This window comes from Phytophthora sojae, assembly GCF_000149755.1.
Source record: "Phytophthora sojae unplaced genomic scaffold PHYSOscaffold_3, whole genome shotgun sequence".
NCBI classification, from domain to species: domain Eukaryota; phylum Oomycota; class Peronosporomycetes; order Peronosporales; family Peronosporaceae; genus Phytophthora; species Phytophthora sojae.
The window spans coordinates 9,626,786-9,647,690 of record NW_009258117.1 but is presented as its reverse complement, the minus strand read 5'-3'; the positions used below and the strand labels follow the sequence as shown (position 1 = coordinate 9,647,690).

The following is a 20,905-nucleotide window of genomic DNA, read 5'->3' as shown; positions in this document are numbered from 1 at the left end:
AACGCCGACAAGAGCACGAGCTCGTCCGGAGTCCCAGATCGGGAAGGCAATGCGAGCAGCAGGAGATGGACAAGGTGCCCAGCAGCGGCGTCTAAGTGCCCGCACCTGCTGGGGAGGAATTGCACCTAGTCCAGTGGTGGTAATATGTAGGAGAATGCACTTTTAAATACCTATTAAAATAGGTGTAGACGAAAAAACTCATGAGCACTTTCAAGCTCCAGGACTCCTCGGTCCATACGCGGCCGTCTGGCAACAGCACTTCAAAGCCTTATTTTTGACCAATCACATACCTCTATCTATGCGTCACCTGGTCTGGTTACGGAATCTCGACACAAGTCAATGTCAAAAATTGGTGACGATGAATGCTTAAGTGTAGTCTGTGAGCCGGCAGCAGCGGTTACCATTTTGCATGACGATACTCGTATAGAAGTGCACGTCGCGAGGCTCCGTCGCACACCGCCCACTCAGGCACCAGCTCTGTGCTCATAAGTCGCAACCACGCACACCTTGGCGCGGGTCTTTTTATAACGAGACGAGTTTTTTACACGAACTCGGGTTCTTTGTAGTCGTTGTGGCCTACTAGCAGACACAGTGGAGTGAGCTATAAGCAAGGAGGCGAGCGTTAAGGGCCTTCGGCTACCCGCCCAGGCCAAAAGCCCAATATATATCAAGTGGGGCTCATTCTCGTTGAGCAGGGCTGGAGTCTTGGTCAAGGCTACCACAGGCCTAACATGGTGTGTAAACGGTAGCTCGATCTGTAATATGGTAGGCGGATCATAGTATAACATGGTAGGCAACATGGTAGAGTGCGCCAACATGGTAGAATATTGTAGCTGATTAGGTTCGATTGCCTCTGATTGGTCGATACTTGAATTCAAGGTCACTAGCGATAAAGTACGACTAAATCAAGGTCAGTAGTGATAAATATCCCGTCTATGAACCAAACCCAGGGGTGGTACAAGGCAGTAGTAAAATTGCAAGATTAGCTTCGGACTGCCTGGAAGAATGTGAAATATGGCATGAGAAATTCGCTTTCCACAACCGCGCTGGGCAAGCTGGGACTGGCACAGTTCCGTTTAAGACTCAGTCCTCGTGAATCAAGTGCTGGGTCGGTCAGTAGTTGCGGTTCTGCCGAGCTGCGTTGCATGGTATCCTGTGATGCGGCTCCATGCCTATTGGAACTCTCCTCTACGTCGGTTTCCGTGTTTCTTGTGCGCGCATTCTCACTTGGGAAATCATGCATCTCAACGCTGTCGTTTACTTTACGGTGTATCGGCCTCAGCTTACGCGTTACAGCCCGAGTGTCAAAAATTGCTGAAAGAGTCACCGATGGCGATTCTTTCAGCCGCTTGCAATCTATTGATTATTTTTACTGATTCTAAAGTCACTAACTTACGTTTAGTTTGGCTTCAATCTCTAGGTGGCCTCCCTCCGACGCCGTCGGGACCCACAGTACCAACGACCCGCCTCCTGTGCCGGGAAGTCCGAGAAATCCTGGCCGCCAGCGATCCAGGTACAACGTCTTGCCGCCCAGCGCAGTGATGTTCGACCTCCACGTCGCGTTCCACTTCGTCGATCTTGTCGCCGCCCGACATGATGTTGACCGTCACGTCTTTCGTGTCGGAGCTAGAGAAGTTGATGATCACAGCGCCGTCGCCCTTTCTGGCCCAGGAGCTGGAGCTGCCTCTGAAGGCTCGTTGGAGCGTGTTCAACCCGAGCGTGGCGTCCTCGTTGCCGTCGTCGATCTCGCCCATGAATTGTGTAGGTCCACAGACCGTCTGGAGGTACTCGGACAAGAGCGTCGCGATATCTGTCGGGTCGATCATGGAGGCGGAGATGGTGGAGAGGCCCATGTCGATCTACTTGTACGCGGCCATCTTCTCGTCCAGCGACGTGCAGTTTTCGCTCTTGCCGGACTTGATGAGGTCGTTGATGATGACTCCGAACGTCTTGCGCAGGGTTTCCCTCGTCTTGTTGGCGGTCTCTTTGCTGGACTCGGAGATCATTTGCCTTGGTCACCTTCGCCTACAGCACGAGGTCGGACTCGCTGATCTTCAGCCGCAGCTCGTCGTCGGTGATGCCCGGATTATCTTGCCTGTACTCGTTCACCGTCAGCCAGACGCGGTCAGTGAGCGACTTCAAGTCGCCACCGCAACTCGAGTTCTGCTTCATGGCCGTCTTGAGTGAATCGATCTCCCCCTCCGTGATCTCCTCTGCTGCCTCCGTGAAGTTGGCTCCTTTAAGAAAGGCCTTGAACCTCGACCAACTGGAGATGATGTCGTCGTCGTAGGTGAGCGCCTGGAGCAGCATCCACTGCGACGTGGCCAGCACGATCTGCGAGAGCCGCAGCTTGGAAGGGATCTCCTTCCCCTTACACGCGTAGATGGCCATGGGCAGGTCGGTGACCACGTTGTTCGTCTGGTACAGCATGAGCAGGAGCTTCTGCTGCGTCGTCTGCGGGTCTTCCGTCTTGACGTTGCGGACGTACCGAATAATACCTCTCATCACCAGCAGCAACTGGTTCGTGCACTTGACGGCCCACGTCAACTTCTTGCCCAGCTTCACCAGCTCACCGACCACGCCCAAGGTGGCAGTGCCGAAGATCGCCATGGCCAGCGCCGAGACCTTGCTGGCCACTTCCAGTCCACAGTCGCTGTTCTGTCGGATGCATTCCATGCCGCACTCCACGGGGAACTCCATAGGGCACTCGGTCCAGCACGTGTTCGTGAGTTCATTCCGGTCGAAGTTGCTTGGACAAGTGTCCATGACGTGGGCCTCGCGGTAGCACGACGTGTCCGAGGACAGACTCCAGGGCCCCACCCAGTTGCGATACGTTGAGGTGACGGTATGGCAGGCGTGGCATACTTCTCCAGCAACGCTGCGCCATCGAACGACGAAGAGTGTTGGAAGTGCTGCAGGCACGTAGGTGTAACCCCATGGTGGGGGTACACGGTTACGACACCAGAGTCGTACCCACGACAGATCTTTAGGAGATTCTAGAAGCTTCGTAGGGGCGACCGCCCAGGAGGACACGTAGAGAGAGAGAACTCACTTCTCGATTGGTAAAGCCACTGACGAGCGCCCCGGCGGGGGACCGAAACGCGTCTGGCACGCGTTCAATAAAGAGGTCGTACATGCATGCTCCAAGTACTTCCTACAAAGAGTCTGAAGCAAGCTCCGCTGTTGCTGGCAACGTAGACTCCGCTGACATAGCCGTTGAAGGGACGGCACCATGGGACGAGGACTCTGCCGTTGAAGCGGAAAACACCACCAACAAGCCGAACAGTATTCTTGATAGACCCATGGTGCTGTCGCTCTGAGACTAGCCAGGAAGACGCAAAATGAATGTGTGCTTGCTTGGCGCCGGTTCGCCGTCGGCAGCGCAGGGCTGGGCCTTGAGCGCGAGAAGAAGGATCACCGGGTCATCTGGAACTGCTGATCGGATCTAAGCGAGCAACCTTCAGGCGAGCATTGCTGGCTCCCAGGGGCCTATCGGGCTCGGAAAAATCCAGCACCGGCATCTGCGCTGCGAGCAAGCCAAGCACTGCCACGGCGATGATCGTTTAACGCTGATAGGATCGTTCAAAACTGAAGATTGACGACAAGCGCGGTGCAATCCCTGGATTAAACACACGTCCTGGATGAGGAGGATGAGGAAGACAACGGCGACGAAGAGGCGGTGGATTGCTACCAAGAGGAGGAAGACGAAGAAGAGGTCGATGATGACGAGGAGAGCGATAGCGATGAAGAGGAGGCGAGTGACGATGAACAGGAGGCAGACGACGACGGAGAATCCAGCACAGAAGACGAAGCAGAAGCGGGTAAGACTCGTTTGGATTATTGTTGATACTTATTGAGTTGAACTGATAATGTATGTGTATTTTTTTAGTTTGTTTAGAACGCAGGACACGCAAACAGAGCCCCGAGCCGAGAAAGAAAGCCACAGCACGCAAGAAAACACCAGGTACTCTCGTTAAAGTTGCTTTAAGCAAAAAGGTTGCGCTATCATTAATATTGACATTCACTTTGGAATCGATAGACACCGCTCTGGCCAAATGCAAGTTTTCTGCTGGGGATGAAGTCCACTCTTTCGCGAAAAAGCGTAACGCGGAGCTGCAGCTTCACGAGTCTGTCGACGCTGATTCGGCCCCACGTTTATCCAAGCGGAACAAGCAGTACATACCGCGGAAGCGATCAAGCAAGCTCCTTGACGAGTTGCGGGAGATCAACGAGGAGCGCGAAGAAATTATCAACCCCGTTCCGCCCTTTACCCCAGTGATTATCAAGAGTTGGAGCAAGTTCAACGCACACTTGAAAATATACAAGCAGAAGCACCACCTCAAGTTTCGAGTACGAAGCTCGGAGACACGAAATCAGTACAACAGGTATGTGTGACCTCTGTTTGATGAGAAATTTAAGTTATTAACGAAACCCCCTTTCATATGCAGCAATCATCGGGACCAAATCCCTTCACGTTTTAATTGGAGTCACAAGGTCCTTCGCTGTAGACACGGTGTTTCGCAAGCGTCGCGCTCCAAGGGACATCGCAATAGAAAAGGCAACTATTGCGGGTGTCCTGCACGCATGACACCAACCGTTCAGCGGATGGAAAATGGCAAATTTCGAATTGTCATAAGAAACGAGGTATCTGCCTTTTTGTGTATTTGTTTGCTTTGTTAGTATTTCTCACATGTCGCTGTTGATTATCAGAACTTTACCCACACGCACCGGACCACCCGAACGCAAGCATCGTTGTACCTGACAAGAAAGACACTTCCGTTGGACGAGCAAGATCTCGAAGATGTTAAGACTTTAACGGATGCTAGTGTTTCTTCCAAGCACATCACGAACTTCCTGAATGAGAGAATCGGTGCGTAGTTTTATATATGATATGCTGAAGTGATACTTACGTTACTGTTCGCGCTTTGTGTGTTTGCTAGGCTGCAAAATAACACCTCAACAGACCCGTAACTGATCCGCAGTATTATGGGGCACGACGCAGCGGAGGCCCGTTTGAAAGACATGCTGCAAGCTATCCGCCAGTTAGACGGTAGTGACGTCCTTGTTATTCAAGACCAAATGGACGTGACATGTGGTATCGTGATGCAAACAAAGGTGCAGAAGTTGATGTTCGAGCGCTGGGGCGACACTCTTACGATGGATTTCACTCACGGCACGAACAATTTGGGCTATCACTTGGGTGCGTATGAGTTGTTCGGTATAGCAACTTTATCTTTGTTACGGCAACCTTGCGTAGTTATAGCAACCATATCGATGATATAGCAACCTTATTAACAAAGTGATTTTCTACTGTTGTGTGTTGGATATTTCAGGGAGTCTGGTCGTCACAACCGCTACTGGTAGAGGGTTCCCAGTTGTAGACTTCATATGCCTCAACCAACGAGCTCCGATGATGACAACAATCCGGGAGTATTTCCAAGAGAAGAACCCAAGTTGGCGGATGATATCCTCCATGGTGATCGACAAAGATTGCGTTGAGTGGAGGGTGCTGAAAACACTATTTCCTGCTGCGAAAGTTTTACTTTGTCAATTCCATGCCATTTCGTACTGGAAGAAGGTGATGCAGCGGGCCCCATACAAGCTGAAGGTGTCTGAACGCGACGAGTTACTCAACCTGATGATAAAAACGCTGTACAGGTACGCAACAGGTTCTATTTATGATTCTTGTGGTAACGCTAACTTTGGAAAACAAACCATATGAAGCTCCACAGAGACAGGTTACGATTCTAGTTACGGTGCATTCAAGCAATACTGCGAAGACAACAAGAAACAAGCTTTATTCTCGCACTTTGAAAAGAACTGGGATTCGTGTCGAGACATGTGGGCGAACTTTGCTCGCAGCAAATTTTTCACGGCTGGGAATACTACAACGAACACGATCGAGTCAAACTGGAATCAAGTGAAAATACTGTTGGGGCACAAGACACGAATTTGCAAGACTATTGCGGGCTTGGTGCAGCATCAAATCATGATAACTCAGCAGATCGGGTTCGTCATCGCGCAGCACCATTCGACTTCGCCCGTTCCTAAAACCGTACCGATGTTTCTCCGGACGGTAGCAACTCGACTGTACCCTGACATCTTCGAGAAAGTGAGAAAAGAGTGGGAACGATTTGTGAACTTCATGGCAGATGCGACTTGTGAGCGTACAGCGTCGAGTCCTTCACAATGGAAAATTTATTGCAGGAATCAAACCTTTTGCTGTCACGATGTGGAGTGGATGTGTACTTGTCTATTTTATAGCAGTCACCATTTACCATGTCGTCATCTTATGCACTTAGCACGCGAGGGGCATGGCTTCAAACTGCTTCCAGCTATGGCAATTCATGATCGGTGGAGTACGTACCAGACCTTGGAAGTGAAAAACGAATTGACGGCTGCAGCGGAAATGTTACAGCCAATTGTGCAGATGTCCAAGTTAAGGTTGCCGAAAGTAAAGTTGCCGAACGACACTGGGGCTGAACCAGAACAACCACTTTATGCTGCGGGGGTTAACGCTTCGCCAACCAAAGCTAGGAAGCCAGTTGCGTACGTACGGCTACGGCGAGGTGAACGGGCAAACCAGGTTGTATTGTCTTCAGCTGAAAAATACGCATACGCAAAAGCGATGCTGGAACCGCTATTGGAACACCTGTCAGATTTGTCTAGTGCAGACTTCTACCAAGAGCTAAGTGCCTGGAAGGAAACGATCGACATAGGGCTCAACCGTGTCAACCCTGCCCCCCAACCGAGTTCTACAGAATCTGCTGAAGATAGCAAGCAAGAAGAAGATGTATCTGAACCTGTTTCAGACTCCATTCTGGACCCCGTGGAGGCAATGGGGGCTATGACGCTCATGGACGCATTGGAAAGCAGCCCCATGACCATGAATTATGGCGATTACGAGTCCGACGAAAGTATGTTACCGACACAACGCACTCACCTTTCGCAGTCATCTCCAATTCGACCCCCCATCGACGAGAAATCTCATGACAGCTGCGGAATGAGTAGCTGTGACAAGGTTTCAAGCTCTACGAAGCCTGACACAGAGTCGCGCGTGCGCCAGGTCGATGTCGTTAGAGTTCCTAAGCCACCAAGCCAAGGAAAGTCAAGGTCAACTCCGAAACAGCTGAGGCAAACTACGATCAGTCTCAAAGCCGACCGTCTTGCTGTTCACAAGTACCCCACTGAACTTGCCGTGACTTTGGATCAGTTCCTGATTTGGGCCAGAAACACATCAAATCTGAAGCGCGTGATGGAGATGCTGTCGAAGTATCCTGTTCAGCTGGAGGATGCCTATCTAAGAGCTCGGAAGATTGATTGTCATTGGGAAATTGTACGACCTGCGGACTGCATGCACACATTTGTAATTCCACAAGACCTCGCCCTATCAATGCAGGCAGCAACGACTACTACCCGGAGGAGAAGCAGCCAATTGTACTGGATGAAAAGGCCAAGAAGCAAGGACTTGTTCTCGACGTCGTCTTGGCGATTGATCCAAAACTGTGGAAATTTAGCGGGTATGGTTGCTTTAGCGATATGGTTGTTTTAGCGATATGGTTGTTTTAGCGATATGGTTGCTTTAATAGGGTTGCTTTAACATACTTATGTTTCTAGACAATATGTAGGTGCTCTAACAGGATTCTACGCGATCAAGGCGAAGTGTACTTCATGGTTGAAGGACCGAAAGTGGCTGGAGCAAGATTGGCGTAAAGTTGACTCCATCGTGGGTCTTTTCACTGCAGAGACAGCAACTGCAGGACTACCGCGTGATGCTGTTCCCGAGCGGCACCAAGGTCTAGCGAACGAAATTATCTCAAAGTTTACTTCAAGTCGGCTACGCACTGAATTTGTGACGCTCTCCCACAAAGTCCTGATCAGCTTTGACAACATCGTGGGAGGGATCTGTCGTGGATGGCTAAATGATAGCCCTGTGGACTTTTGCTTGGAGACCCTTGCGAGATCGGTGGGGAAGTGCCATGTGCTGTCATCACTGACATGGGCTATCGGATGGCCAAGTCTCCCTAAGACAGCACTTGCAGCAACGAATTTTATTATCCACCCCGTTAATCTGCACGCAGACCACTGGGGGGTAATTATCCTTCGCCTACGCTACACGGCAAAAACAAGCAAGCTTCGGGTGCATGTTTACATGTACGAGCCGCTCATTGATGATGACTATCACCATGACATGGAAATCGTGTGGACTGGACTTCCGAAAGACAAAGAAAATGAAGGAAAGGAGGGGCTTCGTGGTTAGGTGGAGCGGTGGCACAAGGCTTCTGACTCCCGTGGCCACTTTTCTTCGATCCGATTGAGTGGATCTGTGCCCCTCAACAACCTGGTTTTGCTAGCTGTGGTGTAATGGTAGTAGCCCAAGCCCACAGCTATCTTACGGAGAACTTGCAGATGCAACTTTCTAGAATTTCCAAGAACGACGTCAAGGTGATGCGATTGAAAATGCTGTGGGTCATCATGTGATACTCTCAAGAACGTCATCTCTCTGAACGCGACGTCGCTAAAGCTAGCCAGATTCATCAGCAGCTACAGAACCAGCTCTGAGAAACACCACAGTTTGTATTTACCTTTAAATGCAGAGTCTATGCTGCATTAGTCTTTCATTTTTCGCACCGCCAGCTCCAGTAGAACATCGAGGGAAAAAGCGTCGTCCTCTGCGGTGAGACCACCTTGGTCGCTTCATCACCCAAGACGGCTGCTAACGCATAGCTGTTCTCTTCGCGATCTTCGACGAGGGCTTGGATTTGTAGCTGCGCTGCCAGAAGCTTTTCCAGATGCTCGGTAAGCACATCTAGCTTCTTCTTGAGGAGTGCAATCTCGGCGATTCTCGCGCGCACCAGCTCATGTGCCAGCGATTTCTTCTCCATTTTTGCTGTCGCTCAAAATCTGCTAAGTGTTGAAAAGGTGGGACACATATTGTCATGTGTTTCACGTATTGCTGTGTAGAGAACATCAGTTAGACGCCACCACGACGTGTCTAAATTTAGAGATATATGTAGCAAGACCATGACGAGGGCGACGTGTCCCTGCCATTTACGCGTCATATAAAATAAATTACCGGGTGCCAGCTGGTTTTAGGGTTGCTTTAGGCCTTGTGGTTGCTTTAATTTCTGTCGTGTTGTCGTCATATGGTTGCTGTAACGCCATTCCAATCTCGGAGGCTCTGGGGCTTTTCCAACTTATCCCTTGATAGCCAGGTCTGCGGAGGTGGCAGTTGCCTGTGTGCCAAGTCATCCTCTTGAAGGACTGGCCTAGACGGCATCGTTGCGACCTCGCTGCAGCATCGACGCCGTGTTGGTGGTGCTGCAGTTGAGGTCGCTTGTTAAGCCATTAGTTATCCCGAACACGGGCGCATCTAGCGCACATAAACTGCCCCGGTAGATGCGCGTCTTGAAGCCTTTCGTCCCTTTGCATCCGCCAACATGCAGGCGCGAGCAGGGGAGCATATTACTGTACAGGAGTGTTGCATCACGCTGTCTGGGCAACGCGTTCTCGCGAGCCGCTTGCTGCTACAGTAGCGGAGACGCTGGCAAGTCCCAGATCCTATCTTAATCGTCCCAGTTGACGGGGGGCACAGCGCAGCACTCGATCTAGGATTGTCATGGGTTCGGGACAAGAACTTGCTCGAACTCGTCTGGGCTGGGCTGGGTAAGCTCTCAGATTAGAGGCAACGACAGCGTGCCGTCCTAGGTACACAATACAGAGAGAAGCGGCAACAATAAAGGGTCAACAACTTATAATTCTGACAACAAATAAATATTGAACTATACATGGCCTCTATTTAGGTACTGAGTTTGTCAAAGTGATGTGGCATACACACAGCAGTCGAAGTTCCCGGCCCCTTTTCAAACTCCAAGGAGTGGCTCCGAGCACACGCAGTGGCTGAACCACTGCCGTCACACTTACTTTCTCGCCGCCATTACCCCGCAAACTGCCGCTAAGGAAGACCATGATCGCCTGCAGTTTAAAACGGAGGTGTTGTCCAACGTGCACATGTTGGGTTTGCACAAGCTCAGCGAGCTGACACACACCGCCGAGACGTATTGTAGCTACAGTAATGTGCGGAGGCCGTGGACAAGCAGGGCGTCGTGGTGACTCGCAGCCAATGCATTTGAAGATTGTGCGCCTCAGGAAGACGAGTACGACGGCGATACCAGTGCCTGTAGCGCCGAAGTCCTTCGTCGATCGGGCCAAGTAATAACGTACCTAACCTGTTTCATTTATTTTGTTAAGTCAATACGTTTAAAGCTCTGTAAGATTTGATTTGACTTGATTATTGTATATATCTTCAGTACTTTAATCGTTGAACCCTTTCTTATTGCCGCTACTCTCTGTACTGTTAATTTTGACAACTTGTCAAAAGCAACACCAACGCACTTTAGCTCACATTAAGTTTCACATTTAGCTCTAAGTGGCCACCTTTGGAAGCTTTCGGCACCCACAACACCAAGGATCCGCCTCCTGTTCCACGAAGACCCAAGAAATCCGAGCGCAAGCGATCCAGATACAACGTCTTGCCGCGTCCATTTCACGGTTCCACCTGCAGACACCGAAACCTCGTCGATTTTCTCCCCTCCGGAATGAACATTCACCATCACGTGTTTAGGACCGTTCTTAAGTTCCCGGGACGAATCCCGGGAAAAGACCGTCCCGGCTTTGGTGTACATGGATGTATTGAACCAGCGTAGTGAAAAAGCTATACTGCCACCTTTTCTGTGGCATGAATATGTTGCTGGGGTGCTCGCACGCCCAGGGCGCTTTCTGCCCAGGCGGCGGCATTCCGCCCGCAGAGCGTTTGCCCCCCCCCACGTCTGGTACGTCGCCATCGCGCCTTCAATACGACCTAGCTCCTCCATTGTCGACTTTTTTGCTTGGGGCCTTTTACGAAGTAAAGTCCGCCTCCCACTCGTCCCGCTCCCAACGACGCGAAATAAACTTGGGAGCTGCTGGGACTTGGAAGATGCCTCCCTCCTGCCAACGGACGCACTGGCCAATCAGAACGCGTTATTTAGTCCCGGGACGTGGGAGCGGGAACTTAAGAACGGCCCTTAGTGTCAGCGCTGGAAAAGTTGATGATGACGGCGCCATCGCCCTCTCTAGTCCAGGAGCTGGTGCTGCCGTTGAAGGCGTCTTGAATTGTATGCAGACCCAGCGTCGCAGCCTCATTACCGTCGTCGATCTCGCCCATAAATTGCGTAGACCCACAAATAGTCTGAACGTAGGCGTACAGCAGTGTCGAGATATCGTAGGTATTGAACCCACTCATAGACAGAACACTTAGACCCATTTGGAGAGCTTTGAACGTGTAGTGCTTGGCCTTCAGCGTCGTACCGTTGTTACTCTTCCCTGACGAGATGAGGTCGTTGATAATGACTCCAAACGTCTTGCGCAGTGTTTGGCGTGAAGTATAGGCGGTCGCTTCCGACGATTGTTCAATCATCAACGCCATGCAGTTGTTGGTCACGGTCGTGACGTCGTAGAGAACGAGGTCCGAGTTGCTGATCTTGAGGAGCACTTCGGCGTCGCTCATATCGGGGTCCTCCTGTCTGTACTGCTCAATCGTCATCCACGTGCGATCTAATAAGGACTTCAAGTCGGCTCCGCACGTCGAATTGGACTTTATCCATGTCTCCAACGAGGAAATGTCTGTCGAGTTGAGTCCGTCCGCAGCTTCCGTGAAGTTGGCTCCTACCAGGAACGCCTTGAAGTGGCTCCAGCTTGAAATGATCTCGTCGCCATTGGCCAGAATCTGAGAGAGGATGTACTGTGAGGTCGCCAGCACTTACTTGGACGTAAAGAGGCTTGACGGGAGGTTCTTGCCGAGCCAGTTGCCGATGGCGATGGGTATGTCGGTCACGACGTTGTTGGTCTGGTACAGGATGGCCAATAGCTGCTCTTGAGACGTCTGCGGATCGGACGTCTTGATGTTGCGGATGCACCTCACCAAATGTCACAGTAGTAGGCCGAGCTCACGCTGAAGAGCTCAGCCTAGTGCTAGCACTTGACAGAAGAAGCTGGGGTTGAGTCGATGACGACGGAGTTGCTGTAGAAGTTGTAGCTGTATTTGTTGTCCTTGTTACGCTTGCTGTACTTGTTACTTGAGAAGCGGAAGCACTACTAACTCGCTACGATGGTGTGTGGCCTCTAGCTCACGCTGTGAGGTCGCGGAGAGCCAACACACACTGCTTGGCCAGAGCAGTAAGGAAGCAGGTCGACTTGCTAACTTGTGGGTTGATTCAAGAATGAGAGCCCTGAGTCGTCGCGCCTGCTCAGCACTTCAACTGTAAGCACCCTCACTCGTTAAACTTACCTATACTAAAGCTAAGTCAGAATAAAATGCAGGCGTGGCATTGGCCACGCTGGTTTCCTGGCGAACGAGCAACTTTAAGTCCCATCTCAGCCTCCACTGGCTTCTCCTGCCATCCATCACATTGATCCTGCCATACTTCATGCGTTTCCGCTGCTTGGCTGCACCTCGGACTCGCACTGCAAGCACCAGTCGTAGATGTCAGCTCATTTCCGCCACACCAAACCTCGGATCACAGTCATCATCGAGTTGGCGCACTTGACCACGCGCGTGATGCCTTTGACGATATCCTCCAGCTTGCCAAAGACGCCCATGGAGGCTGCATCCAGAGTGGTGACAGCGATCACGCCGACCTTATTGAAGACTTCAAGACTGCAGTGGTCGTTCTGTCGGATGCACTCCATGCCGCATTGAACAGGGCTAGGCAAGCGGACACTGCGCCCAGCACGTGTAAGTGGCGTCATTGCGGTTGTAGTCGGTCGGGCACGTCGGCATAATGTGCGCTTCTCGGTAGCAGGCGACGTCGGACGACATGGTCCAGGTGCCCACCCAGTTGCGGTACGTGGAAGTAACCGTGCTGATCGCTGTAGCGGGCGTGGCGATGGAGTAGTTCTTGGTAAACAAGTCGTCGTTGACAGTTGATGAAGACGCGGGAGCTGCTTGCTCGACTAGTTGCCTTTCCGTCCATTGTAGCTAGTAGGGGGTTGCTTGTACAGGATGACAGCAGCGAGGCCCAAGACTTATTGACGCCTGAACAGGACAAGCGCGAAGCGACCACGAACTAAGTCAAGAGATGATCCAAACTACACATGTGGGCTTTATATAACTCAATGGAAACCTCCATTTTGATATATGGAGAGTAGCACATAGTGACCATGTTGCGTTGGCGGCACCAAGTGCTAATAGTTAGCAGGTGCTTCCAAGCCGATGAATTCTAAATTATTAACACGGAAAACGCTGTTGAGAAATCAAGATAGATTCCGGGAGAGCTCGAAAGTGGTTTCGTTACGCGAGCCTGATTGTTCTACCCACAAAACCAGAAACACCTACAGAGTGGCATTCGAATACATACTATGTGAGTCATCAATTATATCGCTTTCTGACGTAGGTGTTTGTAGATCTTGCGATATAAGCAAGGTCCAGGAAACAACTACATGGTATCGGTGGCAACAACCAGCCTCCATTTCAACATTACCGACCTTTTGAGAAGTACTTCAGTCGTAAAAGATGTAATATTCCTATAGACACGCAGGTAGCCTCTTGCCAGGAACTAATCTAACAAAAATTGCATGTCGAGGGCCGCCGTGGCCAGGGGGGACGGCCAATTTGGCGTCTGATGGGGACGGGCTCGGTTGGAGGTGGCAAATGCTCAGATGTGGTTGACGTAGACCATACATATGGCCCAGAACTGGTAAATGTTTCTTGCCAAGTCGCCAAACCAGTCTGAAATGAATATGGGGGAGCTGCAGGACTTGGCTGTGCAATCGGCGGGTAGAGAGGCTGGAAATGCTGTGGATCGAGCTGGAAAGCCACCGGGTCTGGTAAAGTCGCCGTGTAACCAGTTGGTCTGTAGGCATATGCTGTGTATCTGGTGTGATCTTGCGGACAAAGGTTGAAACCAGGCGCGAAGCCAATATCGAACCCGACTTCTGCCCCGACCACACCAAGACTTTGAGCTGGGAAGTTATGCGCATGTCTCCTGAGATCGGACCCGGTGTGATTGCCATGCAGCGACACTTCGTTGGCTGCCAGCAGTAAACCGGTAGCTGAATCATCTACATGCACTGTAGCCGCACTGCTCACATGTGGACGCTTCAGGCGCACACGCCTATCCTTGAATCTTAAATTGGACCCATTAACTCCAGGCACGCTGAGTCCGTAAGCCGCACGTCCACAGATTATGTGGGCACAAGACAGGAACTTCTTATAGAAAAGACATGAGCACTCAACGTACTCAGGTGCACCGCCCACCCGCCTCGTGGCATGCCAACGTGGTGCGCGCGGCGTACAGACCATTTCACAGCTTCCTGATAGAACTTGGCAGCGGTAGCCTTTTCTGCATCTGTTAAACACTCGGGCGATATGATGACAGGAGTTTTGACGTTGCTGGGGGCCTCCAACTCGTCAAGATCAGACAGTTCGGGGCGGTCTTCCAAATGACCACCGCAATGATATAGCACGCGAACAACCGACTTCTCGGTCGTAGCGTAAACGACGACTCGGTTGGTCGACACTAACGTTCGGGCCAGCTGCTTTGCAACTTGAGGCGGGGCGTTTGGTCCAGATGCCATGGGAGGTGGTACACACAGCGAATAATCTTCTGCAATCGTCAGTAGCTTCATCAACAAACGGCGCGTATCCGCTGCCTTGCGCTGCGTATAGCGCTTGATGCTGGCATTAAACACTTCACATGGGTTGTTGGTTGTAGCGTACCCCCCTGGAGAGTGATAAATCTGCCATCTCCAGAAGCGGCTATGAATCCATTGTGCCGCGAAATATGTCAAAAAGACGTGCAACCTTCTATCGCATTGCCACTCTTGAGATACACGCCCCCACACCTCCCAAAATTCGGTTTGGTTGAGTGTGTAGTGCATGTCAAGAATACCACGATACACCATAGCTCGCACCGAATCTGGTAAGTGTCGCACTCGCTTGCGTACATTGTACATCACGTGGAAGAAACACATCAGGTACGGACAGGTTGCACATTCTGCAACATCCCGCAGTCCGTTCAATTGGGCCTCTTCGGCGTCGCCCATTATCACGTCAACTCGAAGTGGTCTTTTCATGTGGGTCCTGAAAATTCGTGCGAAAGCTCCAATCGATTCGTAATATTCGCGTCGGGTCCTTTGGCTAACAATGAAAAGCGCGGCTAGGTGGTAGCTTCGGTGGCGATCGGTGAAACCGCACGTAACAACAGGGTAACCGATGTCGCTCAGCTTGAAAGTAGCGTCCAAGTGAAAAATGAGAAATGCTTCGCGATCCTGTAGCGAACTGATGTTTTGCATTAGCTTCAAGCTCGTGATTCCAAGTATCAACGGTTCATCATCTTCCCCGTTCCCAACAAAATGGATGCCGTGCTCATCTTCACGATTTCCAAACACAAACGCGGTGTCGGGATCCACTCCAGCAACGAAGGCCTTCGCCTTCACTAACTCCTTCGTCCTGACAATAGAGGTTTTAGACCCCTGCAGCCATCGATTGTACTTGACACTACGCAGAACTTGAGGGCACGTCGGAAACCCAAGCACTGGAGTCGGTATTTCAGGTGCACGAAGCATGTTGCTCCAGATTAAGCGTGGTGGTACCGCGTTTTCGTCCATTCGCTGGATGTAGTCGCGCATTTCACGTGTCACCTTGGCGCGAGGAGGTAACGAACACGCTATGTCTTCACGCGCGTGTGGCTGGCCATTTGTGTACGCAATCCACCGCTTCGAAGTCGGGCACCCATGCACTTTCCAGAGCGTTGCACATTTAACAGTTCCTTTGCAGTCTGGGCTCTGACAGCGAAGGCGCCGCTCAGCCATCGAGTGGTCCCCGGGGCAAATCATACACCAGCGCGTCCTCACCCAAAATATGGCAGAACAGCAAAATCGCTCCCAGCGAAACTTGACTAACGCATCTTCGCCTTGGAACTCGGCTAACTTCGTCCAGGTGTGGTTTGGATATCTTTTCGATGAAGTAGAGCAGATAAATTCCACAATCAACAGAGTTTTGCTGCTGAGGCTTGGTAGGGCAGGCGTGACAACTCCATTTAACCGACCCCACCGAAGCTGTTTCTGGGACCCGCTCTTTCGCCAACCACCACTGCATCAAGGAAAACACGTTTGCCGTGTCATGCGCTTCTATAGCAGAATTAACGTGATACAGCCGAATGACGCCCCCCTCCAGGGGATTCTCAACCGCAAGAAAGCTCCAGTGACTATTACCGTTGACTGGAAGAATAACAAACCGGTACGATACCCAGTCAAATTTCCCTATGTGACCAGCGAGGCGCTCGTCCCTTGCAGCTTTCTCCTTCGTTCTTTTCACGGCTTGCATCGTTCGGAAAAAAGAAGTTCCGCGGCAAAAAATTAAGCCATTCTCCCGAGGCATGAAACCATGCACAAAATAATCAACGGCGGACTCTGTCAAAGTCTGATGCGGCATTAGGCTGTCCAGGTCCTCGCGATAGATCCAGCTCGTATCATCACCACGCGTCCACTCCAATATTGGCTTCTGCTTCCGCGACCTGGTTGCAGACTGCCTCCGAGGCAAAGAAGTCTTCTTAGCAGCTGTAGGCACCTCATACTCGCACTCTTCAGACTCGTTACAATCCATACTCTCGCTACTACTATCGCTTTCATCCGATCCAGCGCTATCGTAGCTGTCTTCATCGCTGTCTTCATCTCCACAGCCATCGAAGGGTACAGAGCCGTCACCGGGGGTTACACCATTATCTTGCTCGAGCTCACTGTCGACACCAGGGATTACGCCGCCATCACGAGGGGTTACACCATCATCACTAGTGGTTACTCCATCATTTTGACCGTGCTCACTGTCATCGCCACGGGTTACACCGCCACCACCAGAGGTTGCACCGCCGTCAGTAGAGGGTACACCGCCATCGTCAGGGGGTACACGTGCTGTGTAGCGTTGGATAAAACGTTTTACCCATGTTACTTGGGACTTTGGAATATCAAAATCCGAGTTGAATTCTTCCAGGCTCCGGCAATAAAACATCACATCGTCAAACGTCCAGTTGTCCTCCATAAGCTCATCAAGGTATTCGATTACTCTCCATTCGTCCGGCTTCATCTTGTGTTTTCGTCCTCCGCCTTCGTTGCGCTTGCGATCTGAGCCAACCTCTTTGTCACAAACATCCCAGTAGCGTTTCACCCAGCCTCTCAAAGTCGATTCCTTGACTTCAAGCTCGACAGCGGCTTCTTCTAGAGTCCAATCTGGGTTATCTATTTTCCAGCGCCTAAGAAGCGCAAGCTTCTCCTTCTCAGTGCGATTCACACACACCCGTCTCTTCATTCGGAAAAGGGGGGAAGGGAGGGGGAATTCTCGAATGATAGTCAGCCGTATATGGCCAATCATTTTAGGTATCAGATTTAATCAGATCAAGAGTAAATATCAAATTAACTCGCGCGAGTTATTCTGAATCCAGTATTTCAGATTTACTCGCGTGAGTTATTCTGAATCCAGCACTTTGAGGTTAGTATGAAGTACTTCGGGGTTAGTATGAAGTAGTGCGTAACCGACCTACAGCAGGCCAGGGGGGCTGTATGAGGTTCGAAGTGCAGTGCTTACATTCCCTAAGCCCGCATTTGTGGCGATACGCTTATACTTGAGCAGTGGTCGTGAGCTTATCCGGTTAACACGAACGCCTGCTCAGCCAAGTTGCCTTTCCGTCCATTGTAGCTAGTAGGGGGTTGCTTGTACAGGATGACAGCAGCGAGGCCCAAGACTTATTGACGCCTGAACAGGACAAGCGCGAAGCGACCACGAACTAAGTCAAGAGATGATCCAAACTACACATGTGGGCTTTATATAACTCAATGGAAACCTCCATTTTGATATATGGAGAGTAGCACATAGTGACCATGTTGCGTTGGCGGCACCAAGTGCTAATAGTTAGCAGGTGCTTCCAAGCCGATGAATTCTAAATTATTAACACGGAAAACGCTGTTGAGAAATCAAGATAGATTCCGGGAGAGCTCGAAAGTGGTTTCGTTACGCGAGCCTGATTGTTCTACCCACAAAACCAGAAACACCTACAGAGTGGCATTCGAATACATACTATGTGAGTCATCAATTATATCGCTTTCTGACGTAGGTGTTTGTAGATCTTGCGATATAAGCAAGGTCCAGGAAACAACTACATGGTATCGGTGGCAACAACCAGCCTCCATTTCAACATTACCGACCTTTTGAGAAGTACTTCAGTCGTAAAAGATGTAATATTCCTATAGACACGCAGGTAGCCTCTTGCCAGGAACTAATCTAACAAAAATTGCATGTCGAGGGCCGCCGTGGCCAGGGGGGACGGCCAATTTGGCGTCTGATGGGGACGGGCTCGGTTGGAGGTGGCAAATGCTCAGATGTGGTTGACGTAGACCATACATATGGCCCAGAACTGGTAAATGTTTCTTGCCAAGTCGCCAAACCAGTCTGAAATGAATATGGGGGAGCTGCAGGACTTGGCTGTGCAATCGGCGGGTAGAGAGGCTGGAAATGCTGTGGATCGAGCTGGAAAGCCACCGGGTCTGGTAAAGTCGCCGTGTAACCAGTTGGTCTGTAGGCATATGCTGTGTATCTGGTGTGATCTTGCGGACAAAGGTTGAAACCAGGCGCGAAGCCAATATCGAACCCGACTTCTGCCCCGACCACACCAAGACTTTGAGCTGGGAAGTTATGCGCATGTCTCCTGAGATCGGACCCGGTGTGATTGCCATGCAGCGACACTTCGTTGGCTGCCAGCAGTAAACCGGTAGCTGAATCATCTACATGCACTGTAGCCGCACTGCTCACATGTGGACGCTTCAGGCGCACACGCCTATCCTTGAATCTTAAATTGGACCCATTAACTCCAGGCACGCTGAGTCCGTAAGCCGCACGTCCACAGATTATGTGGGCACAAGACAGGAACTTCTTATAGAAAAGACATGAGCACTCAACGTACTCAGGTGCACCGCCCACCCGCCTCGTGGCATGCCAACGTGGTGCGCGCGGCGTACAGACCATTTCACAGCTTCCTGATAGAACTTGGCAGCGGTAGCCTTTTCTGCATCTGTTAAACACTCGGGCGATATGATGACAGGAGTTTTGACGTTGCTGGGGGCCTCCAACTCGTCAAGATCAGACAGTTCGGGGCGGTCTTCCAAATGACCACCGCAATGATATAGCACGCGAACAACCGACTTCTCGGTCGTAGCGTAAACGACGACTCGGTTGGTCGACACTAACGTTCGGGCCAGCTGCTTTGCAACTTGAGGCGGGGCGTTTGGTCCAGATGCCATGGGAGGTGGTACACACAGCGAATAATCTTCTGCAATCGTCAGTAGCTTCATCAACAAACGGCGCGTATCCGCTGCCTTGCGCTGCGTATAGCGCTTGATGCTGGCATTAAACACTTCACATGGGTTGTTGGTTGTAGCGTACCCCCCTGGAGAGTGATAAATCTGCCATCTCCAGAAGCGGCTATGAATCCATTGTGCCGCGAAATATGTCAAAAAGACGTGCAACCTTCTATCGCATTGCCACTCTTGAGATACACGCCCCCACACCTCCCAAAATTCGGTTTGGTTGAGTGTGTAGTGCATGTCAAGAATACCACGATACACCATAGCTCGCACCGAATCTGGTAAGTGTCGCACTCGCTTGCGTACATTGTACATCACGTGGAAGAAACACATCAGGTACGGACAGGTTGCACATTCTGCAACATCCCGCAGTCCGTTCAATTGGGCCTCTTCGGCGTCGCCCATTATCACGTCAACTCGAAGTGGTCTTTTCATGTGGGTCCTGAAAATTCGTGCGAAAGCTCCAATCGATTCGTAATATTCGCGTCGGGTCCTTTGGCTAACAATGAAAAGCGCGGCTAGGTGGTAGCTTCGGTGGCGATCGGTGAAACCGCACGTAACAACAGGGTAACCGATGTCGCTCAGCTTGAAAGTAGCGTCCAAGTGAAAAATGAGAAATGCTTCGCGATCCTGTAGCGAACTGATGTTTTGCATTAGCTTCAAGCTCGTGATTCCAAGTATCAACGGTTCATCATCTTCCCCGTTCCCAACAAAATGGATGCCGTGCTCATCTTCACGATTTCCAAACACAAACGCGGTGTCGGGATCCACTCCAGCAACGAAGGCCTTCGCCTTCACTAACTCCTTCGTCCTGACAATAGAGGTTTTAGACCCCTGCAGCCATCGATTGTACTTGACACTACGCAGAACTTGAGGGCACGTCGGAAACCCAAGCACTGGAGTCGGTATTTCAGGTGCACGAAGCATGTTGCTCCAGATTAAGCGTGGTGGTACCGCGTTTTCGTCCATTCGCTGGATGTAGTCGCGCATTTCACGTGTCACCTTGGCGCGAGGAGGTAACGAACACGCTATGTCTTCACGCGCGTGTGGCTGGCCATTTGTGTACGCAATCCACCGCTTCGAAGTCGGGCACCCATGCACTTTCCAGAGCGTTGCACATTTAACAGTTCCTTTGCAGTCTGGGCTCTGACAGCGAAGGCGCCGCTCAGCCATCGAGTGGTCCCCGGGGCAAATCATACACCAGCGCGTCCTCACCCAAAATATGGCAGAACAGCAAAATCGCTCCCAGCGAAACTTGACTAACGCATCTTCGCCTTGGAACTCGGCTAACTTCGTCCAGGTGTGGTTTGGAGACATCTGAGGTGGGGACAGCTGCAGCTAGGTTCTTCGCAAACTCTCGAAAGGTACTGGCTTGTTGTGTTGTGTGGGGAGCTGTTGGCCGACAGTAATCTCGTGTAGATTACACCAAGATTGTGAAATTTGAATATTTGAAAGTCTGAGCGTCAGATTAACTCGCGCGAGTTATTGTGAATCAAGAAATTCAGATTAACTC

At 51.0% G+C, this 20,905-nt stretch overlaps 13 protein-coding genes across 13 annotated transcripts; 6 read left to right on the top strand and 7 right to left on the bottom strand.

The window, feature by feature from the left end:
* Positions 1-1,416: 1,416 nt before the first annotated feature.
* On the bottom strand, positions 1,417-1,826 carry PHYSODRAFT_330218 (hypothetical protein; the record flags this gene model as incomplete). The annotated part of the gene is made up of 2 exons (XM_009526841.1): positions 1,417-1,494; positions 1,551-1,826. 2 exons carry the CDS (start codon positions 1,824-1,826, stop codon positions 1,417-1,419), a joined length of 354 nt encoding a protein of 117 aa, XP_009525136.1.
* A 33-nt stretch (positions 1,827-1,859) lies between these two features.
* Positions 1,860-2,766, bottom strand: PHYSODRAFT_330217 (hypothetical protein; the record flags this gene model as incomplete). Its single annotated transcript, XM_009526840.1, has 2 exons — positions 1,860-1,989; positions 2,030-2,766. The coding sequence occupies 2 exons, from the start codon at positions 2,764-2,766 to the stop codon at positions 1,860-1,862; spliced, it is 867 nt and encodes a 288-aa protein (XP_009525135.1).
* A 1,407-nt stretch (positions 2,767-4,173) lies between these two features.
* On the top strand, positions 4,174-4,389 carry PHYSODRAFT_405361 (hypothetical protein; the record flags this gene model as incomplete). Its single annotated transcript, XM_009526839.1, has 1 exon — positions 4,174-4,389. A coding segment is annotated over one exon (216 nt), but the record flags the coding sequence as incomplete, so codon positions are not given.
* Positions 4,390-4,707: 318 nt separating this feature from the next.
* Positions 4,708-4,878, top strand: PHYSODRAFT_493427 (hypothetical protein; the record flags this gene model as incomplete). The annotated part of the gene is made up of 1 exon (XM_009526838.1): positions 4,708-4,878. A coding segment is annotated over one exon (171 nt), but the record flags the coding sequence as incomplete, so codon positions are not given.
* A 144-nt stretch (positions 4,879-5,022) lies between these two features.
* Positions 5,023-5,449, top strand: PHYSODRAFT_411783 (hypothetical protein; the record flags this gene model as incomplete). The annotated part of the gene is made up of 2 exons (XM_009526837.1): positions 5,023-5,213; positions 5,284-5,449. Coding segments are annotated over 2 exons (357 nt in total), but the record flags the coding sequence as incomplete, so codon positions are not given.
* A 273-nt stretch (positions 5,450-5,722) lies between these two features.
* On the top strand, positions 5,723-6,007 carry PHYSODRAFT_403426 (hypothetical protein; the record flags this gene model as incomplete). The annotated part of the gene is made up of 1 exon (XM_009526836.1): positions 5,723-6,007. A coding segment is annotated over one exon (285 nt), but the record flags the coding sequence as incomplete, so codon positions are not given.
* Positions 6,008-6,145: 138 nt separating this feature from the next.
* On the top strand, positions 6,146-6,361 carry PHYSODRAFT_407430 (hypothetical protein; the record flags this gene model as incomplete). Its single annotated transcript, XM_009526835.1, has 1 exon — positions 6,146-6,361. A coding segment is annotated over one exon (216 nt), but the record flags the coding sequence as incomplete, so codon positions are not given.
* Positions 6,362-7,419: 1,058 nt separating this feature from the next.
* Positions 7,420-8,260, top strand: PHYSODRAFT_495602 (hypothetical protein; the record flags this gene model as incomplete). Its single annotated transcript, XM_009526834.1, has 2 exons — positions 7,420-7,520; positions 7,618-8,260. Coding segments are annotated over 2 exons (744 nt in total), but the record flags the coding sequence as incomplete, so codon positions are not given.
* Positions 8,261-8,699: 439 nt separating this feature from the next.
* PHYSODRAFT_408231 (hypothetical protein) lies at positions 8,700-8,885 on the bottom strand (the record flags this gene model as incomplete). The annotated part of the gene is made up of 1 exon (XM_009526833.1): positions 8,700-8,885. A coding segment is annotated over one exon (186 nt), but the record flags the coding sequence as incomplete, so codon positions are not given.
* A 2,168-nt stretch (positions 8,886-11,053) lies between these two features.
* Positions 11,054-12,639, bottom strand: PHYSODRAFT_249611 (hypothetical protein; the record flags this gene model as incomplete). The annotated part of the gene is made up of 5 exons (XM_009526832.1): positions 11,054-11,735; positions 11,805-11,957; positions 12,172-12,241; positions 12,460-12,504; positions 12,552-12,639. The coding sequence occupies 5 exons, from the start codon at positions 12,637-12,639 to the stop codon at positions 11,054-11,056; spliced, it is 1,038 nt and encodes a 345-aa protein (XP_009525127.1).
* Positions 12,640-14,721: 2,082 nt separating this feature from the next.
* PHYSODRAFT_403699 (hypothetical protein) lies at positions 14,722-15,468 on the bottom strand (the record flags this gene model as incomplete). The annotated part of the gene is made up of 1 exon (XM_009526831.1): positions 14,722-15,468. A coding segment is annotated over one exon (747 nt), but the record flags the coding sequence as incomplete, so codon positions are not given.
* Positions 15,469-15,474: 6 nt separating this feature from the next.
* On the bottom strand, positions 15,475-15,918 carry PHYSODRAFT_410082 (hypothetical protein; the record flags this gene model as incomplete). The annotated part of the gene is made up of 1 exon (XM_009526830.1): positions 15,475-15,918. A coding segment is annotated over one exon (444 nt), but the record flags the coding sequence as incomplete, so codon positions are not given.
* Positions 15,919-15,985: 67 nt separating this feature from the next.
* Positions 15,986-16,297, bottom strand: PHYSODRAFT_408405 (hypothetical protein; the record flags this gene model as incomplete). The annotated part of the gene is made up of 2 exons (XM_009526829.1): positions 15,986-16,073; positions 16,131-16,297. Coding segments are annotated over 2 exons (255 nt in total), but the record flags the coding sequence as incomplete, so codon positions are not given.
* Positions 16,298-20,905: the final 4,608 nt, after the last annotated feature.